Source organism: Microtus ochrogaster, unplaced genomic scaffold, assembly GCF_000317375.1.
Source record: "Microtus ochrogaster isolate Prairie Vole_2 unplaced genomic scaffold, MicOch1.0 UNK21, whole genome shotgun sequence".
In the NCBI taxonomy this organism is placed as follows: Eukaryota; Metazoa; Chordata; class Mammalia; order Rodentia; family Cricetidae; genus Microtus; species Microtus ochrogaster.
Genome location: NW_004949119.1, coordinates 2,484,637 through 2,506,850, shown reverse-complemented (window position 1 = coordinate 2,506,850; position 22,214 = coordinate 2,484,637). Strand labels below are relative to the sequence as shown.

At 39.0% G+C, this 22,214-nt stretch overlaps 1 protein-coding gene across 1 annotated transcript in view; it reads right to left on the bottom strand.

The window, feature by feature from the left end:
• Positions 1 to 22,214, bottom strand: part of Adk (adenosine kinase) — a 393,356-nt gene that overhangs the window by 115,953 nt on the left and 255,189 nt on the right. Inside the window, exon 7 of the mRNA XM_013353958.1 lies at positions 11,325 to 11,495. Coding sequence (XP_013209412.1) covers positions 11,325 to 11,495 — 171 coding nt within the window. The remainder of the gene's footprint in view (positions 1 to 11,324; positions 11,496 to 22,214) is intronic.

Here is a 22,214-nt window from a genome sequence, read left to right as displayed (position 1 = left end):
CTGTGGTTTTGGAGCCTGTCCTGGAACTAGCTCTTGTAGACCAGGCTGGTCTCGAACTCACAGAGATCCACCTGCCTCTGCCTCCCGAGTGTATGCAATGTTTTAATAAAATAAACACAGAAGAAATGAATGAGTCTTTAAAGTTTATGCCCGAAAGAAATGACCATTTTTTAATCTCTTGCATTATTTTTATTATATTATAGAAATGAATTGGTTAGGAAGGGCAGAAAATTAGTCTTAATTCAGTTTAATTTTCATAACAGCAACTAATATTTTGGAAATAAAGTGACATTTTTACCATTCTAATGAATTATATTTGATGGCTATGCTTTATAAGCGGTTGATAATCAAACATTCAAATGACCTCACAAGAGGAGCAAGGAATGTAGCTTTGACTGAGCTCTTGCCTAGGACGCTCCAGGCGCTGGCTCTGATCTCCAGCATTGCAAAACCAAAACCAAAGGAAACCAGAAACAGGCATTCTATTTGCATTTGCAGCTCAAGAGTGAAAATACATACAGTTCCTTTGGAGAGGAATCTGGTACTGTCAAGAAAGCAATGCATGTGCTCTTATTTGCTTCATCATTCTCATTTCTAGGAACTTTCCCTGAAGAAATACCTTTTATAGTACTTCTATTAATACAGACACACACAGTTATTTAGTGAAAGACTTTTTTTTTTCCTGTAAAATTCTGGGAATACCTTAACTGCTCATATATAAGAAAGAGACTGGATCAACTACAGTATGTTCACACAATGGGGAACCATTAGACTTTTCTAAAAAAAGGAGAGAGACTTAATGGAAGGATCTTCAGGACAATCTTGAAAAAAACTAAATATAAAGAGAATGTATAGTGTGTAGCCTTCCATGAAAACATGAATAGGAGCTGGAAATTACTGAAATCAAGAAACAAGTTTAGAGTTGGAAATGTAGCTTAGTAGATAGAATACTTGTCCAGTAGCATGAAGCCCTAGGGTCAGTTCCCTGCACTACCAAACTGGTGGGTAGATTCAGAAGAGTCGTGAGTTCAAGGTTGTCGTCAGCTATATGGTGAATCTGAGGCAAACAATCAAGACAATGCATGTGTGAACTCTGGAAGAATGTGGAAGGAGGTAGGTGAGGGGTGATGGGTATGAGGCTTCAGAATAAACGTTTGCACTCATGATGTTCAGAACCATAGACAAGGCTTACACACTAAAATCTAATGTAGTTAGGAATAAAAAAGAAGCCATCTAAGTAGCCAAAATATTATTTTGACAATACATTCCAAGGCTAAAGCAAACAACACCAATAAGAAAACCAAAACCAACCAAACAAACAAAAGCAAAGGGAAAATTATAGGCTGTTTTTTCTTTATGTCTGAAAGCCACTTATGGGTGAGTACATATGGTATTCGTCTTTCTGGGTCTGGGTTACCTCACTCAATATGATGTTTAATAGATCCATGCATTTGCCAGAAAATTTCAAGATGTCATTTTTTTTTTTACTACTGCATAGTACTCCATTGTGTAAATGAACCATGTTTTCCTTATCCATTCTTCGGTCAAGGGGCATTTAGGTTATTTCCAGGACCTGGCTTTGACAAAAATGATGCTATGAACATAGCTGAGCACATGTCCCTGTGGTACAATTGATCATCCTTTGGATATATACCCAAAAGTGATATTATTGGGTCTTGAGGTAGTTTGTTTCCTAATTTTCTGAGAAATCGCCATGTTGATATCCAAAGGGGTTGTACCAGCTTGCATTCTGACCAGCAATGCAAAAGTGTTCCCTTTTCCCCACAACCTCTTCAGAATAAGTTGTCATCAGTGTTTTTGAGCTTGGCCATTCTTACAGGTGTAAGATGGGATCTCAGAGTTGTTTTGATTTGCATTTCTCTGATGGCTCAGGATGTTAAACATTTCCTCAAGTGTCTTTCGGCATTCTTAGATTTCTTTGTTGAGAGTTCTCTGTTTAGGTCTGTACTCCACTTTTTTTTTATTGGATTATTTGATCTTTTTATGACCAATTTCTTGAGTTCTTTGTATAATTTGGAGATCAGCCCTCTTTCTGATGTGGGGTTGATTGGTGTGGGACAGTGGTATGTACTCTGTGTGATTTTTTTTGGGAATTAATGACTGCAGGAACTGGGCAGGACAGAAAACCCCAGACAACAGTTGATGAAGATCTTTTTCCCATTCTGTAGGCTGCCATTTTGTCTTGTTGACCGTACCTTTTGCTTTACAGATGCCTTTCAGTTTCAGGAGGTCCCATTTATTAGTTATTTCTCTCAGTGTCTATGCTACTGGGGTTATATTTAGGAAGTGGTCTCCTGTGCCAATGCGTTCAAGTGTACTTCCCACTTTCTCTTCTATAAGGTTCAGTGTGGCTGGCTTTATGTTGAGGTCTTTGATCCATTTGGACTTGAGTTTTGTGCATGGTGATAGATAATAGATATAGATCTATTTTCATTCTTCTACATGTTGCTATTCAGCTATGCCAGCACCATTTGTTAAATATGCTTTCTTTTTCCATTTGATATTTTTTGCATCTTTATCAAATATCAGGTTCAAAGATGTGTGGAGGTTCCATAGGCCTTCCTGTCTGTTTTTATGCCAATACCAGGCTGTTTTCAGTACAGTAGCTTTGTAGTAGAGTTTGAAGTCAGGGATTGTAATGCCTCTAGAAGTTCTTTTATTGTGAAGGATTGTCTTGGCTATCCTGGGGTTTTTTTTGCTTTTCCATATGAACTTGAGTACCGTTCTTTTGAGGTCTGTGAAGAATTTTGCTGGGATTTTTATGGGCATTGCATTGAATCTATAGCTTGCTTTTAGTAAGATTGCCATTTTTACTATGCTAATTCTGCCTACCCAAGAGCATGGGATATCCTTCCACTTTCTGCTGTCTTCTTCAGTTTTTTTCTTCAAAGACTTAAAGTTCTTGTCATACAAGTTTTCCACTTGCCGGTTAGAGTTACTCTGAGATATTTTATGCTATTTGTGGTTATTGTGAAGGGTGATGTTTCTCTGATTTCTTTCTCAGCCCATTTATTATCTGTGTATGAGGGCTACTGATTTTTTAAAATTAATCTTGTATCCTGCTACATTACTGAAGGTGTTTAAAGTTGTAGAAGTTCCTTGGTAGAATTTTTGGGATTGCTTATGTACACTAACATATTATCAGTAAGCAGTGACAGTTTGACTTTTTTTTCCCGACTTGTAACCCCTTGATCTACTTTTGTTGTCTTATTTCTCTAGCTAGGACCTCAAGCACTATATTGACTAGATATGGAGAGAGTGGACAACCTTGTCTTGTTCCTAATTTCAGTGGGATTGCTGGGAGTTTCTCTTCATTTAGTTTGATGTTGGCTGTTGGCTTGCTGTATATTGCCTTTATTATGTTTAGGCATGTTTCTTGTATCCCAGCTCTCTCCAAGACCTTTATCATGAAGGGATGTTGTATTTTGTTGAAGGCTTTGTCAGCATCTAATGAAATGATCATGTGGTCTTTTTTTTTTCCCAGTTTGTTTATATAGTGGATTACACTGACAATTTTTCATATGTTGAACCATCCCTGCATCTCTGGGATGAAGCCAACTTGATCATGGTGGATGATTTTTCTGATGTGTTCTTGGATTTGGTTTGCCAGTATTTTACTGAGTATTTTTGCATCCATGTTCATAAGTGAAATTGGTCTGTAATTCTCTTTCTTAGTAAAGTCTTTATGTGGCTTGGGTATCAGGATAATTGTAGCCTCATAAAAAGAATTTGGTAATATTCCTTCTGTTTCTATTGTGTGGAGCAATTTGAGGAGTTATTGGTATTAGTTCTTCTTTTCTGTGCTTTTGAATTGGACTTCTCCTGCTTCTATACCTATTATTCTTAGATTTGGTCTTTTCATGGTGTCCCATATTTCCGATATTTTGTGTTAAGCTTTTGTTAGATGTAATGCCTTCTTTGACCAATGAGTCTATTTCCTCTACTGTATCTTCAGTGCTTGAGATTCTCTCTTCCATCTCTTGTATTGTGCTCTTTATGCGTGCATTTGTGGTTCCTGATCTTTTTTTATTCACAGTTTCCGTTTCTATACTTGCCCTGGTTTATATTTTATTGTTTCTATTTCGGTTTTCAAGTCTTTAAATGTTTCTTTCACCTGTTTGATAGCTTTTTCTTGGTTTTCTTTAAGAGATTTGTTGATTTCTTTCAATTTTTTCTTCGTCTTTTCCTCCATTTCTTTGAGGGAATTTTTCATTTCCTCTTTAAGGGCCTCAAGTATTCTCCTAAAGTCATTTTTAGGTCATTTTCTTCTGCTTCATCAAGATTTGGTTGTTCAAGTCTTGCTGTTGTAGGTCCACTAGTTTTTATTAGTGTCTTGTTGCCCTTTGTGGTGTTGAGTATGTTCTTATCCTGTCTACCCATCTTTTCTTCTGATTGGTGTAGTTGGGGCTGTCTGTGTCTCTGGTGATCAATCTTCCAGGGGTCAGTGGATCCAAAGCTCAGATGGTTGCTCCTCGTGGTGCAGGCAGGGCCATGCTTCCAGTCACTCTGGAGGTCACTCAGTGTTCCTAGAAGTTGCTCAGCACTCCCTGGGGTCTCCCTGGGGTGAAAAGGGTAGGGGCATTGTTGTTATGGGGGTTATCCAGGCCTGCTCTCACTGAGGTTGCTGCCATGGGTCTGCTCCAGCAGAGGTTGCTGTCTCATGCCTGCTCTGGCAGAAGTCACTGGCTCAGGGCTGCTACCTCAGAGGTCATTGATTCACACTACCCAGTGCTTCAAAGGTCTCTGGCTTGGTCCTGCTCCCTTCTTGTACCTGCTCCTGTGGAGGTCACTGCCTCAGGCCTGCTTTGGTGGAGGTTGCTTGCTCAGGCCCGCTAACTCAGTGGTGGCTGATTTATGACTGGTCCCGCAAAGGCTGGGGCCTGCTCCCTCAGTGGTGTGATGCCCTTTCTTAAAGCTATCATTAGGTTTAGAAGATATGGCTCAAACACCTAAAGACAATCCTACTTTTTCCAAAATGTTCTGATGTATCAAATAATACTTGTCTTCTTGGTCATTTCAGCCTCATTAGTACCTAAATATGACTAGCAACTTCTCAGTAACTGAATAACCACACCAACAAATTGAGGCATTTTCTTCCCTGTTTTGTAATTCATTTATTGCTAAACCACTCAGAGGGAGAGAAAGGGGGGGGGGAGAGGGAGAGGGAGCAAAAGCAAGCAGTTTGGCTGGGTGGTGTGCACCTTTAATACTAGCACCTTGGATGCTGGGTCTGGAGTAGCTCCAGTTCAAGGTCAGCTAGGCTATGGAGTGAAAACCTGTCTTAACAACAAGAGTCAAATGACCACATAGGAAAGAAGTAATCTTGGCTTTCCTGCTCTATACTTTATGAAGTTAAAAGGTTTAACACAGATTTTCTGTAAAGAAGTGGTAATGCAGGAAAATTACCAGAGAAGGATTGATGGAATATCTTTATAAAATGAAATCATCTATCAGAGTCAAAAAGAGGGAGGTTAATAAGCAATGTGTTATTCTTAATACATATGAAACAATTCGACGGAGCTCTTCTGCCCAATTTCAAGCTGTATTTTCTATCTCAACTATCTTATGGTACACTGTATGGGTGATGTGATGCTTTACTGTGGAATGGAGTGGTAACTCTTGACAGAGTAGTCATTATCAGGAGATAATTGACCTTATTTGAGAGCTAAGCATCCCGAGGCAAAGTTGAGTGTACTTAATGCTGGCAGGTTAATTATCTAGTGATTAGGGAACCTTGAAAGGTATTACTCTTAAGAGCCATTTTCAAAATGACTCTATTCAAAAACTTATTAATTTAATAATAATGAAAAACAAGAACAATCAAGTTCTTCAATCATGCACAAGTAGACAATGACTACAAAGCAGTTACCATGAGCTGGCATCAGTAGATACAATTATAATTATCTACGTGTAGAATGCCCTCCTTTATTAAGTTGACTGCATGTGAACTTGGTAAAGAAATGATAGTGCTAAGGAAACTGTTTAAATGAAGATATAAAACTAAATTTAAAAATTATATTTAAAGAGTTTATGTATTATTGAAATTTCAAACTACTTCAGTCACTATAATTTATGAAACCAAGCATTTCATTTAAGAGTAAAAAATAAAATGTAACAGAGTTGCCAAAGACTTTGTTTATTTAATTATTTATTAATTTCTACGTTTTTTGCTTATTTTTTAAGGCAGGGTTTTGGTCTACAGAATAAGATGGCCCTGAGCTCATGGCAATCCTCCTGTCTCAGTCTCATGAGACATCATAGTGGCTTACTAAATATTTTTAATTGAGAAAGGAGAAACATGTCTCTGTGCATTTTTGAATCTCAGCGAAAAGGGTTCAGTACAGACAAGTGTGGACTACTTGCCTAGAACGCGTAAGACACTGTCTGAACCATTGTAAAAACCTAGTGGGAAGTGTCTTGGGGAAGACTCAGAGAAAGAGAAAGATTATTCAATTTTAGAAAACAAGGAACTTCTAAGACATACTACAACACGGAAAACTTGGAAAACATTATGGAAAATAAGACACAGATGTCAGATAATTATTAAATGAAGCTAATTGTATGAGGTACTTGGTATGAACAAACAGGTAAAAAAGTGACTACCATGGGTTGGAAAGACAGAAAATGGGTGGAGTTATTCGTTGACTGAGGTTTCTGTTCCACCTGGTCCTGCAGTTGCTCAGTCCCAAAGAAATACACAGAGGTCTACTACATTAATTATAAACTGATTGGCCTATTAGCTCAGGCTTCTTATAACATATATTAGCCCACAATTCCTGTGTGTGTTAGCCATGTGGCTTGGTACTTTTTTCAGCAAGGCAGTCACATCTTGCTATCTGGCTTCCTCTGTGGCTGGGCCACAACTTCAGACTAACTCTTTCTCTTCCCAGAATTCTCCTATTCTCATTGCCCTGCCTCTACTTCTTGCCTGGCTACTGGGCAATCAGCATTTATTTAAAATACAAGAGACTGGGTACAGACCATTGTCCTACAGCATTACTCAACATGCAAAGAGCTTCTGCTTGCTGTGAAGGAGAAGTCATGCAAATGGAATGTGTGAAGGGTTGTGCAGCACTGCAGGAACATAAACACCAGTGAACTGCGTACTTGAAGATGGCTGGACTATTAGCTTTGTTCCTTCCTGCCTTCTTTCCTGCGTCTGTCTTTTCAGAGGGCAGTCAAGTAGTCCATGCTGACCTTGAACTGCTAATCTTGCCTTGACCTCCCAAGTGGCTGCAGTACAGGCCTGTGAGGTTTCTGTGGCCAGACAAGCACTCTACCAACTGAGTTGCATTCCGAGGCATTGCTAAGAATTTCTTACTGCAACACAATGAGAAAGTATATCACATCACTTAGTAACTCACTTTATCTACATCAGTGGTTCTCAACCTATGCATCACACCCCTGCCAAACCTTCATCGCCAAAAATATTTACATTATAATTCTTAACAGTAGCAACAAAATAATTTTATGGTTGGGAATCACCACATGAAGTAGCAATGAAATTATTTTATGGCTGGATGTCACTACTGTATTAAAGGGTGGTGTCTAATTTTAAGTCCATTTGTGTTTCTCTACTGATTAGAGATATTGAGTGTCTTTTCATATGTTTATTAACCATTTGTACAGTTCTTGTTGGAGAACTATTTACTTAAGTCCTTTGTTGTGTGTGCCCACGTGTACATATATGTATGCATGTGTGTTTGAAGACAGTCTACCTGTACATAGCCCAGGCTGGCCTCAGCTTCTGATCCTCTGCTTCAACCTCCAGCATGATGACATGTCTTTAACAATTTTTTACTTTGCTTGTTGGTTCTTTTGTTGTCACTGAGTTATAGATTTGGATAGCAATCCCTTATTAAGAATTATTAATAAATATTGTCTCCTATTATATGGGTGTCACTTCACATTCCAGATTTTCGTTGAAGCAAAAAACATTTTTTTTATGTTAGTCAAGGTCTCTCTTTGTAGTCCAAGCTATCCTCCTGCATCTGTATTTTTAGTAATGTGTTACAGGAGTGTTCTGTCATTGTTGGCGATAAAAGTACTGAATTTTTGATAATTCCAATTAATATTTTAAGTTTTGACTGTATTGTACTTTATACACTTCTTTTCTAAAAAGTGAAGACCACTTAGATATCACCAACGCTTTTTATAAACATAGTCATATTGGGGATTATTCTTTTTCTGTTTCCCCAAGTCTCTTGTCTGCCAAACTTGTAGCACCAATCATTGACTGATGTATTTATACACAACTTTTTCCTTTAAACTTTCATTTATACGTGTGATTGCTCATTTATTTATGGTATGTGCATGCCAGGCTGCACACATGGTGAGCAGAGGACAATTCTTGGAAGTAGTCAGTTCCTTAGTTCTACCTTGTGAGTTTTGGGCATCACACTCAGGTAGTCAAGTTTGGTGGCAAGCACCTGGACCCATGGGGTCACCCCTCCCCCGCCACTCATTTCCTTTCGTGGACTTAACAATTCAAGCTTACACTAAAGAGTTGTCTTTGTAATCTGAAAAGTTCCATCTTCATTCTCTTCCTAATTAAGGTCTCTGTGACTATCAATCCCCACTTTCAAATCTGACAGCATTCCATTTTCTCCATCTATTCCTTAAGCCTCACTCTCTGGAAGCACACTTACCTTTTAGACCATGTTTCCAGCTTGTCTTCCTGGAGTCAAGAGCACTTATGTACTGCCAGTCTAATTTCCCCAGACTATAAAGGGTGAATGTCACTCTCCCCACAGTGACTCTCAGAATGCTATCCTGGTGACATGTTCCTCTATGTTATTTAAAGGGCTAAAACAACACATCTCCTACTCACTTCATTGACCTTTCAGGAAACAACATGAGGGTTGGAGAGTTGGTTCAGTGGTTAACAGCACTGGCCGTTCTTCCAGAAGATCTGAATTTAATTCCCAGCAGCCACATGGCAGCTCACAACCTTCTTTTTAACTCCAAACCCAGGGGATCCAACTTCATCTTCTGGTCTTCACAGGCACAAGGCACACATGATACATGGTCATACACAGAGGTAAAAATACCCAGACACATAAAATATGAATGAAAAATTTTAAATATATCATATAAACACACGAATAAACATGTGCACACACACTACAGTCATGTAGGAAAATGCAGGTTTTAGTTAAATGAGACTCCAGCAGCTATCTCTAAGTCTTCAAGTCTTTCATCTCTATTTTTTGTCATTGTCTTAATGTTCTTATTTGGATATGAATTGTCACCCACAGGCTCATTTGTTTGGCTGTTTGGTCCTTTGGTGGAGCCTAAAGGAGGAAAGACTGAGCTGGAGGAACTGGGTCTGTAACTTCGTTTACTTTCTGTTTCTTTTTCTTTTCCTCTTCTTCCTCCTCCTCTTCTTCTTCCTCTTCTCCTTCTTCTTTTTTGTTTGTTTTGTTTTTCAAAACAGGACAGGCTTCTCTGTAGCTCTGAAGCCTGTCCTGGAACTCGCTCTGTAGATCAGGCTGCCTTCAAACTCACAGAGATTCACCTGCCTCTGCCTCCTGAGTGCTGGGAATAAAGGTGTGTGTCACCACCACCTAGCTCCTGTTCTGTTTCTTAATCTTGAGATGTGTGGAGTCCTGTTCACCATTCCCACTGCCATAAGCTATGCCACACCTCCCTGCCATGCTGGACCTGATCCACAACCCAGCTGAAATATAGCTTCCCTCCCTTAAGTTGTTCCCGGTCTGGTATTTGGTCGCAGCATGAAAAACATAATTAACATAGTTAATGTGTAAAGAAGGGAACATCTTCTTTCGATGGTGCTAGTCTTCACATGCTCACACATTTGATATTCTTTCTACAGATCAGTCCTTCAGTCTTCACGCAGGTGAAATGACAAATTACTTCCAGGTCAGTTTTTAAGTTTCTTTAAGGCAGACTGCACTTAGTTTACTGACATATAAAATAATTAGTATAACCAAATATTAGAACCAGAGAATTAGAACCAGAACGAATTTGAAGGATGATCACTTTATACAAAAACTTTACTGATATTGCTAACATCACAAGAAAGCTCAGTCAATGAGCTTTTCTATTGACTCATTCTATATTATTTTTATGGATTTTTAGCTTCTCTTGACTTTTTTTTTTTTTTTCGAGACAGGGTTTCTCTGTAGCTTTGGAGCCTGTCCTGGGACTCCCTCTGTAGACCAGGCTGGCCTCGAACTCACAGAGATCCGCCTGCCTCTGCCTCCCGAGTGCTGGGATTACAGGCGTGCGCCACCACCGCCCGGCTTCTCTTGACTTTTAATGGGAGAAAATACATCACTGGTTAAAAAAAGAAGCTGCAATACTTACAGTGAAATTCTGTTTTAACATTTTCAACTACAATACAATTATTTCCAGAATAATCTTAGTAATACATTTAATAGAAATTATAGTATCAATATTTATTCATAATTTACTAACTTTATAGGCAGACAGAAGATTTTAAAAGTGAGAAAAGTTTTTTTTTTAAAGAGAATTTTGGTTGTGGTCATAGTTACAGGTCACAAATGCATTTGCAGAAGTGTAGGAATCTAGAGTAGGAAGGGTGAATTTTACTATATGTAAATTAAATGCCAGGGATTTATTCTTTTAAGAATTTATTTTTTACTAAGAAGGTATTCTGTAGGAAAATACAGAGAAGAGAAATCTATATTAGGTGACTCTTGTACAATCGCCAAAGACACTGACCCCAAATTTAGGGTTTTACTTATGCATTCCTAAACATGCACATAGACCAGAAACATTAGATTACTTTTCCATTTTGTGTTTTAGAGACAGGATGTGCTTACCTTTGCCTCATGGATTGGAGCAGGAGAATTGTCTGTATTCTGTCAATCATATTTTAAATAAATGCTGATTGGCCAGGCAGGAAGTATAGATGGGCCAACCAGACAGGAAGTAGAGGCGGGGCGATGAGAACATGAGAATGCTAGGAAGGAGGAAGCCCACTCCTCCCACTCCTGCCCAGACTCCTAAGAAGCAACATGTGATCTGCCCTGCTGTGAAAGGTACTGAGCCACATGGCTAACATAGATCAGAATAATGGGTTAATATAAGCTATAAGAGCTAATAAGAAGCCTGAGCTAATGGGCCAATCAGTTTATAACCTATGTAGACCTCTGTGTGATTTTCTTTGGTGCTTGCCAGCTGTGGGGTACCAGATGGGACAGATACCCCAACAAGCTGGCCCTTTATGTTACAATGAATTTTGGGATGAAAAGCATGCACTGCCACACCTGGCTCTAGTTCGTTCATTCATTTATTCATTCATTCATGCAACTCACCGTCTCATTTCCAAAGAGGATGTCAACATAAGGCATGACGTCCATCAAGGATCCCTTGAAGAACTGGCTAATAAACGGTGCAGACAAATTCAGAGTGAAGACCTTGTTGTTCTCAGCAGCATAGCGAGCCACTTTCAATACTGACTCTGGGGACACTGTAAGAAAAAAGCCCTGGGCAAAGAAAAAAAAAAGAGAAAATTAGAACTGATACCTCCACAGAGTTAGTCTAGGTGTGAATAAAAGGAATCTATAGAAAATGTCAATGCCAGTACAAATTTAAAGTCCCAGGCAGAAAATGGCTGTATTTAACAAGGAAAAAAAAATTATCACGTGAGTGCTACATGCTTCATATACGCTGTTACTATAGAGAAGAAACACTACTTATTTCATATTATATTATATATGTGCACTCCCAAAGAATTCTTGAAACCTGTGAAAGAAAAATACTCTAGAAGTATATTTGAATTTGAGAAATACAAACGGAGTCAGATCAAATCCTTCTAGCTTCTTATAAACTGCCACATCCTGTCGGCGATTTAAAAATAATGTTTATGTTGAACATAGTTTACTTACTATCTTTCATTTTTTTTTATAACCTCGAGAAAGTACTCCCTGTGTCAGCTAAGGCTGGCCTGGAGAGCTCCAGGGGTCTGGAGATTATACACAGGTGACATAGTGCCTAGATTTTTTGAATACTAATTTTTAGTTAGAATTTCCAAATAAAAAGAAAGTAATCCAAGACTACATATGAAAATTATTTTAATTAGCTTCATTTCAGGAAAGTTACATTTTAAAATACTGCTTATCTATTTTTTTCATAATAATCTCCTTAGCTTATATTAATGCCTTCTAGAAGAAAAAAGGCAAAGATATAGTTAAACTTGAAGGAAGTGGTAAGGAAGGAAGAGGTGAGCAAAGAGAAAGTGAAGCACAATGACAGAAGATGGACCTGTGCCAGTGCAGAGTTAATAGCAGGATGCACTGGGACAGCAGCATGCGAGGGAAGGAGGATGGAATGCGGGCAGTGAGCTTCCCTCACTGATGGAGAAAAGTGCAAGAAAGGTAAACTGGATAGCAATAATTTACCAACAACAAGTAATGCCTGCATTTGGCTATGGAAAGGGAGGCCACATTGGAGTTCTGAGTATGGGGCCCCTAGAATGTTTAATATGTAAAAGGCAGAGTAGAATTCAGAGATGAAATTTAAACAATTTAAAAAATATCTGGTCTTACTCTTCAGTTGTGGCCATACTACTCAACATCTGTATAAAAATGTTCAATTCATGAGTAATGTGTTAGAAGAAGGTTATGGTTCTAATTACCAAAGAGGATAATATGGACCAATAAGAGAACAAAGGAAAGTTATCCAGGAGAAGATGGCAGAGAAATGTGACCAGGAATTTCAAGAAGGTGCTTAGTGCTCAGGATCACAGAGGCAGAGGCCCTGAGCAGACAGATCCACTGACTAGAAAGACACTTATTCTGAGAGTAAACTTCAGAGTGCTCGAAGGACTGGGGGAATTAGGGGAAGGAATACCAATCAATCATCTCAAGTTTACTGATTGGTTCTGCTGTACCAGGTATTAGACTAAAACTTTACAAATTGGCAATTATTACAAAATCTATGGAGTACACACTCCTTATTGCTCTCATTTTAGAGATAATTCTGAAATCAAAACAGAGAAATATCTTTCAGGTTTTATAGCTTCTGTGTAATGAGCCTAGATAAAAATTATTCCTAATAGAACACCCCAGAGCTTAGGGGAAAAGGTTTTCTTTTATGAAAGAGTGGGGATGTTCTTTTTGGTCTGTTTATTTGAAAAAGGTCTGCAATGCAGCTCAAGCTGGCCTGGAACTTCAGAACCCTGTAGTCTCCCCCTCTCAAAGGCTGGATAACAGGCATGAGTTACCATATCTAGCTTCAGAGGACAGTAATTTAAGAATAGTTGTATTCTGAGCATTTCTGCTTTTTTTTTTTTTTTTGCAAAACACCAAATCCGTATTTACATTCACAAACAATATCATAACTTTAAGCTGAAATATAACATAAATAAAGCATCTTTATGGTCAGACAACTTAAATATCAACAATTAAAATAAATCAAACTGAAATGAAATAAATACATTAACAAAAATCCAACAGAGTGCACCTCTATCATATGTACTGTTGTCTGAAAGGAAAGACACAGGTATAGTGATATTTAATTTGTTTTTAATAAATAAAGCTTGCCTGAAGATCAGAGTGCAGAGCCAAGCCATTAGAGGCCAGGGAGTGGTGGCACACACCTTTAACCCCAGGACTCAAGGCCACCCTGGGCTATACTATATTTAATCTGTCTAAAAAGAGAAATAGAACTCTTTAGTCCCAGCACTAGGGAGGTGGAGACAGCAGTGATATGGCTGGGCAGAGAAAGGTATATATAGGTAGATAGGAGGAGACGAGAGCTCACTTCAGTCTGAGGTTTGGTGGAGAGCATTGCAGTCTGCAGTCACGCTGAGGACAGGATCGCCCCTTTGTCTGAGCCTTGGTAGAGGTAAGAACTCTCTAGTGGCTTGGCTGCTTTGTTTTTCTGATCTTCAGCTTCAGTTCCAATATCTGATTCTGGGTTTTTATTTGTGCTACATGTGGTGCCCAACTTTTGAGGTATGAATTCACAAAAATGCTGTTTGCTTGTGGCTTTGCAGCCACCAGCATAGCTGCACGGCTATGATCCTAGAGGAGCTAAGTATAAGGTGAACCCTAAGAAAAACATACATAGATTCACCCGGAAAGGGGAAATAGACAAGATCGCCTGACAAAATTGGGAGCATGGGAGTGGGGGAGCGAAGGGAGGGTAGAAGGGGAAGAGGAGAGGGAAAACAGAGGGGGAAGGAGAATTTGAGGCACTAGGATAGTAGAGATGGAGAAAGGACAGAGATGAGAACAAGAAAGAGATATTTTGATTGAGGGAGCCATTATGGGGCTAGCAAGAAACCTGGCTCTAGAAATTCCCAGGAATCCAGACGAATGACCCCAGCTAAGACCTTAAGGAAGAGGAGAGGGTGCCTGAACTGGCCTTGCCTGGTAGTCAGACTGATGACTATCTTAAATATCACCATAGAACCTTCATTCAGCAACTGATGGAAACAGAATGCAGAGACACACAGAGGAACACTGGGCTGAGTTCCCAAAGTCCAGTTGAAACGTGGGAGGAGTGAGAATATGAGCAAAGAGGTCAAGACCATGATGGGCACACCCACTGAAACAGTCCACCTGAGCTAATGGAGTGTTTTCTACAGCATCGTCTCTGTGGCATGTGCAAGTCCATGCTGCTTTAGTCTTTTATTTAAGGAGAAGAGTTTCAAGCTCCCCGTCTTACTTTTCTCTAAGCTGTTATAGCATGAAATAGAAACCTCCCAGAGTTAGCATTCTGCCAGCTGTGGATTACCCAGCCAGCCACAGGATGGTCTATATAAAGAGCAACCTGGTCAAATAATTAGGCTTCTCACCAACTTCAGACTGAAAATTTGATCTGTACTCAAATACATATGATTGTAATTTAAGTCACAGAACAGTATGCCTCTAGAGTCTAAATTTGGCTTGATTCCAAACTAATGTATGTTGTATGTGTTTTACTTTAAAATATAATAGTATTGTAACATGGCTACATATTTGATTTTTGTTAATTTTATAAAGAAAAGGCAAAAGATTAGCTTCTAAATAAGTAGGAAATGTACAATTTAATTCTATTTAAAATTTTTCTCTTACTTTGTAAAATAAATATTGAGAATTTAAAAACGTTGGGATTTGTGTTCTATTAGATTGCAAAGACTGTTACAATGCATGCCAACCATAACTTTTCTCCCCAGATTTATAACCTTTGCCAAGGCACGTGTTTCAGCCTACAGCATGACACAGAATAAAAACAGTACTGCCACAAAAAGAACTGTTTGGTTCACATCAGGTTTGTAATAAAAATAAGCTGAAAGTCTATATGTCTATGCTTTAGAAAAACACTCCATATATCTGGCAAAGTCTTAGGATTTTGTAGTTAATGATGTCTGTTTACACAGTTAGCTCTACATGTCTCTCCCTGCAAATAACCCAAAACACAGTATATTCTCTTACAGTTTGAAAAAGCACTAATCAGGACTGAAAATGACAGGGCTATCTTTATTCATTACAATGGAAAACAAAACAAACACCAGGAAGATAGGAGTGAAAGACTAGGTAAAACCAAAGATCATTTTAGCAAAGCTTGCCTTCATGACTAGAAATCTTAACCACTCTGAAATACAGTAAAAATGAGAACTAGATGAAGAGAAAGGGAAACAATTTTTTCTTTTTACTAGTGTTTAATTCAGAGTCATTATTTGAGGTCCTTTAGAAATGATTTTACCTAAGAATGTAAGCTTTTAATTAGGTATTTGAGGCATGAAATGTGTATGCATACACAGATGACTAAGTATAAGTTTTTATTGATTGAAAAGAAAACAGAAGCTGGGCAGTGGTGGTGCACGCCTTTAATCCCAGCACTCGGGAGGCAGAGGCAGGAGGATCTCTGTGAATTCTAGGCCAGCCTGGTCTACAAGAGCTAGTTCCAGGATAGGGTTCAAAGCTACAGAAACCCCATCTCAAAAACCACAAAAACAAAACAAAAAACCAAAACGAACCAAACAAAAACAAAGAAAGAAAAGAAAACAGAAGGCTTTCCCTGTAACTTTGGACCCCATCCTGGAACCGGCTAGGCTTGTAGACCTGGCTGGCTACGAACTCACAGAGATCTGCCTGCCTCTGCCTCCCAAGTGCTGGGATTAAAGGCGTGCGCCACCGCTTGTTTAGTCTCAGCCCCACCTTTCACCATCTTAAACACTGAGTATTGTTTCTTTAATTGTTGAAGAAGAGCCTGTGTTGGTATAGGACTTTACTATGAATTTCTTTTGGGGAGACAAGCTGCAGACTGGCCTAAAAGTAATCATGTAACCTAGGGTAGCCTCAAACTCCCAATGCTCCATGCCCAGCTATTTTTCAGGTTCTTTACAAAGTGTATGAATCTTAGTCACCTGTGTTCCCAGTCTTCTGTTTGTTTCCCCTTCTCCTGGGATTAGGACAAAATAAATGAGGATTTTAATATTTCTAAAGCAAATTATTTTTTTATTCTTAAGTTAGAAATAATTTCATATTTCAAAAGTATGGCATTTTCTTTTGTTACAGATTTTCTACGTATTTTTAAAACTTTTAATCAATGTAGAATTCATATGGCTATGTAATTGTCGGCAATGGGGGTAAAAGGGAACCCTAAATTACAAGTTCTTACCATTCAGCCAAATTCAGTGCTTGCAAGCTCTTTCTGTGTAAGCTGCAAAAAGATGATGACCCACTCAACTACCTCCACACACATTTTATGCCCGACAGTATAAAATAGTATTGTCTGTTTCTGCCCTGTTTAGGGTGCACTGATTAAGGTGTTTTATGTTAACATAAACAAAGGCCTCCTTCCCACCTGTTTGTAGTACCCACCATTTAGTTAGAGTCATGTTCATTCCCTGTACGTCTATACTTCGTTATTGAAAAGGCCTAACTTAGCCAAGGCTGGCTTGAACTTTCTGTGAAGCAAATAGTGAATTTGTGCTCCTAAACCTCCTGCTTCAGCCTCCTGAGCGCTAGGTCTGCAGACATGAGAAACTACATTACATCAATGGTAAAATAAAGAAATGATGATGGGGCTGGAGAGGTGGCTCAGAGGTTTCTCAAGAGCCCTGGGTCAATTCCCAGTGCTCACATCGTAGCTCACAAACGCCAGCAGCTCCAGTTCCAGGAGAGCTGATGTTTCGTGGGCACCAGGCAGGCACTGGTGTACTAACACGCATGGGAGCAAAGAAAACCCAATGTAAAAATAAACCTTTTCTTTTTATTTAAAAAAAGAAATGATGAGAAGGGAATGCACGAAGAGTAGAAATGGTGAAACCTAGGTATGTGGATTTACATATTGCTAATAATTTATTTTAAAAACTGGAGGTAATTATGCTTGAGATTAAAAACATTAAAAGTAGAATTATTTTGTTCTAGTGAAATAAATACTTATACAATCAGAAGATATGTATAAATACTGAGAATATTAATTCAATTAATAAGACTTAAGAGCAGATAAATAGCTAAGGGTAAGTCTATATTTCTTCTTGCTTAAGGCTCAAAAACAGGAAATGCTAAATTTGTGATTAGCGGCGTTAGTAAATATATGCCACTATTTACAGAAACAGAAGGGAACAAAATATGCTTAAAAAAAGGAAAGAGAAAAGAACAGAGTCACAGGAAGCCTGGACTAGCAGTACAGAGGGAAGAACTCAGAGGGCAGATGCCTGTCTCAAGATGTGCCGCTGTTGTCTGCCTTAAAGAATACAGTGAGCCTGTTTTCAGTGCCATAGTGATATCAGCTGGAGGACACAGTTGTGAGAACGAGTAAGTTAGAAGGCAAAAATAACACATATAACACCCAGATAACATGTTTTCTTCCTCTTAGTAGATCCTTTGTTTTGTAAATCTCCCAGAGAGTGTAAAATACATTTCCTCTAGGGGTGGGAGAGATTAAGTACAAATTACAACAAACCATAGTTCATTGCTGCTGTAAGGAGAATATTGGCTTTGACAACCATTAAGATAATGTATAAACAGGATGGATGGTGGTAGCCTTTAATCCCAGCACTCGGGAGGCAGAGATAGGCAGATTTCTGTGAGTTCGAAGCCAGCCTGGTCTATAAGAGTTAGTTCAAGGACAGCTAGGGCTGTTACACAGAAAAACCCTTTATAATTAATTATGACATTATGATATGCAATATTTCATATGAATGACAGCGACAGAACTGCTAAAAGAAAGTTACAACAAGCACACTAGCGAATGCTGTGACATTTGCCACCGTATACTGAATGCAACTTGTCGAAGGAACAGAAGAGAATAATTGCTCTGTCTTTCCACCTGTGCAGCCTGTAGAAAGCACAAATGCCACCACCTATTCCTCATATATCTAAATCTTTTCAAGGACTGAAATACCAGCAACTTTAAGTATACCATGTCTACCACAAATGAAGTCAATTTTCTTTTACCATATGTAAGTCCCTCAAATACAAACACATGAACAATCAACCAACCAACACAGAGACATAAAGTGAGAGGCAGAAAGGAATATGGATCTTAGGAGGTTAACATATGTGAATATTTACCTTTGTTTTGTTGAAAGTAAGAGAGTATGAGATATTTTAGAAGTCTGTTTGGGGGAAAATGCAAGGAGAATGCACAGCAAACGGAAACACACTTTGAAGTTGTAGGTATAATATAGACACACACACACGCACGCACGCACGCACGCACGCACGCGCGGGAAACAAGGCTACAGAGACTGGGGGGGATGGCTCAGTACCGAAGAGTGTGTGCTGCTCTAGCAGCGGACATGAGTTCATTTCACAGCACCTACACTGGGCAGCTTACAAGGACCTGTAACATGAGTTCCAGGGGATTGAATTATACTAGTCTCTGCAGGCACCTGAACTTATGTGCACACAAACATACACATGCAGTTTAATTAAAATTTTTAAATAAAAAATCAACAACAGTCAAACAGTTTTCAGGAATACACATAAATGAAAGATAGCTATCAACAAACACATTAGTGTCTGTGGTCTTGAAGTCAGTATTAGGGATCAGGAACGAACTGAAAAAGTAACATAAATGGAGCTGTAATCAGGTCAAGTGACTATACCTTCATGAGACCTGAGGAGACAGCTAAGTCAATTCCCCGCAATTTAAACAGATGGCACCTCTCCCTCCTTTCCTTCCTTCTCATTCACTGAGCTTGGAGTTTTTGGTGCAAGCACCCTCCAGACTTCCTAATATACTTATTTTTAAGTTTTAAAAACTGTGTCTTTTTAACTATGGGCTTTGGGCAGTTTAACATGTCATCTTTAGGTTGTTCTCATCTTTAGGTTGGAATGATAAAACTCCAAGACTCCAAGAATTAAATCAGAAATGTAACACAGTACAGGACGTTTGAGTATGAATTTAAGCATATTTACATTGTATTAATATATTACCATAAAAATGCAAAGTATTAAAAGGTGCCCCTCCCTTAGGAATGACAAGTTCTTTTTACAGTCTTTTTAGTTAATGCTATACAAAAATGTGCTCTTTAACTTAGATCCTTTGAAATATAAATACATAAAACAAAATCCATCGTTCCCATCCCAAAAGCTCTCCATGCCTCTCCCCTCTCCTTGATTCAATCATCCCATATCCTGCTGACAGATTAATCGCCCTAATCATTCTTCTTTTCCTAGTAAATTAAATCCAAATGCCTCACACCCAGCACTCAAGCCTCCACAACAGCACTCCAGCGCACACAGCAAACCAGCTGTAACCTCCATGTTTCTACAACATGTGTCCAGACTTCAATCATACAAAATGATTTGTCTCTCCTAAAATAAATCTTTTGAGCCCTTCCACTGTTCCATTTGAAATGTCCATTACCCAGACCTGTTAGAATTGTACCACCACTGCCAGGACAGTACAAATACAAAATCAACTTTCGTGCACCCCAAAGGGATCTACTCATTCCTCTTTGAACTTCCAAAATAGGCAATATGAGTGGATAACTGGTTTACTGACTTAGTAACATAAGGGACTCACACTTGTTCCCCACCCTGAGAGGCTAGGGCGCATCATTTGTGTCCTGTAGCACAAAGCGCAGTGCAACCGAGTTTTTTGAGACTTAACATGAATTCCTCTGTAACCAAAGCGCTATTTTGAAAACAATGAAAATTTAAGACTGATGTATTCTTAAATGCTTAAGAAGAGTATATTCATTTTCGAGCTAGGCAACTCTTTCTGGTGCATAGTATCTGAAACTCGCTCCGTTCACAGAGCCTTTACAGTTTGTTATTTTTTTCACGGAGTCGTAGCAAATGCTTAACAGTTCTGTTTTGTAGCAAGTAGGTCCAAACAACTGAATGAGTACCATCTTTACAATTTGATGTAAGTTTTAGAAAAAAATACATACTAATTAAAAAAGAAGTAAAATTATTCCAAGACCCTGCAGTATATGCAAACGGGCTATGTGAGCTTTCCGGGCCTTGCTCAAGTCTTCTAGCCTTTCATTCCGACCAAACACTGCCCTTGGCCTTCCTGCTGATGTGATTTCGGAAAGTACTACTTTTCAAAGAAACATCAACCTTTCAAACTATGCTATCCTCCCAGAGGAATGCAGTAAATCTGATATTGAAATTGATGTAAAATATCCAGAGCGATCTTGAGGGTTTTCTGTAGTATTCAGGGGTGTCTCTGTGTACAGTTTGGGAACTTCTAAGCTAGTCAAAGAAAATACCTTTAATGTAAACTATTTTTAATTGAAAAAGCTAAAGCCATTCATGGAGCATTTAGGAAAAAAAATTTCATTGTATGAAACAGCACAAGTAACCTTGCATATTCGGTGACACTCTGGAGGGCAGTGGAGGGCGTTTTGTGGAGAGCTGGCCCGAGAAATAGATGTACTGGAAGGTGAAGTACAGTGAGAGCGCCATGCTGGGACGACCCAACAACTTCACAGGTCTTCATTTAGCTATTCTACTGCAATCCTTCTCCACATAAAAATGTGTAAAGGAGAATCAGGCAGTAGGCATCCTCTACTTCCCAATATAACTTCCAATGGGCCACACTGATGAAACCCTTAGAGCATCCCACGGGGCGTCCAGGGAACCTAGAAACAAAGCCTATGCCTGTTGACACTCTCTCATGTGCAGAAATGCTGTATTACACTATGGATGGAGTCTGTCCTTCATTTTCCAGTTGACCATAAAAGGGATGCTTGTTTGCAACGGGCTCAATAAATAGTTAGCTTTGCAGGCTTCGTGATTCCTGTCAACCCACTCTCCTATTAGGTCAGCAGAAAGTGTCAATCTATCACACTTACAATGAGTGTGCTTGAGTGACAATAAAATTTTATTCATAACAACAGGAAGTCGTTCTTGTTGAAAACTTAGATAAAAATTACGTTGAAGAGAAATTTCTACAGGAAATTCACTAGGCTAAGAAAGTAAGAGTGTGTACTTTCCTATTTGTAGTAAAGAACATTTAAAAACTTGAAAATTAAAGATTATAGAGATGGCTCAGGGTATAAGAGGCCTGTTGTTGTCCTTGCACAGGGCCCATAGTGGTTCATTTCCTAGCACTCACTCGGCAGCTAACAACCACCTGTAACCCAGTTCCAAAAGACATGAAGCCTATCTCTGGCTTCCACGGGCATCACATATATGTGATACAAAGATGCACACACAGGAAAAATACTCACTCATAAAATGAAAATAAACACATTTTTAATAACAGAGAAGGTCACACACACACATAAAGAGAGAGAGAAAATTTTATATTTTTCAGCATCGTATTCAGAAGTGAGAATCATTATTTTCTGAAGCTACTACTAAATCTACACAGGTCCTTAAGACTGAGTGTAACATTTGACTTTTCTCTTCAATGTGTTGCTAGCTAGAGACTGGCCCCTTTGCCTACTGAGTGACAGCTCCTACACTTGCTTGTATTGCTGCTGGACTCCACCTTCAGTCTTCTACCCCGTTCAATGCTTAACTTTATTGAAAACAGAGCTTTAGTCCTGGATGTGGCGGTTGGTGCAAGTCTATAATTCAGGGAGGAGGAAGCGGATCAAATGTTCAAGACTATCTTCAGCTTAACACTGCAAGTCTGAGGGCAGCCTGGGCAACATGGGACCTCATATTTTTCTCAAACAAAAGCAAAAGCAAACAGAAAAGAGCTTTAAAGCACACCTTCTAGTGCTTCCAGACACAGGGTAGGGCCACTGCTCGCTCTCACTCACTCAGAGTGGATGTATACTCTATAACGGGGTGGGAAAA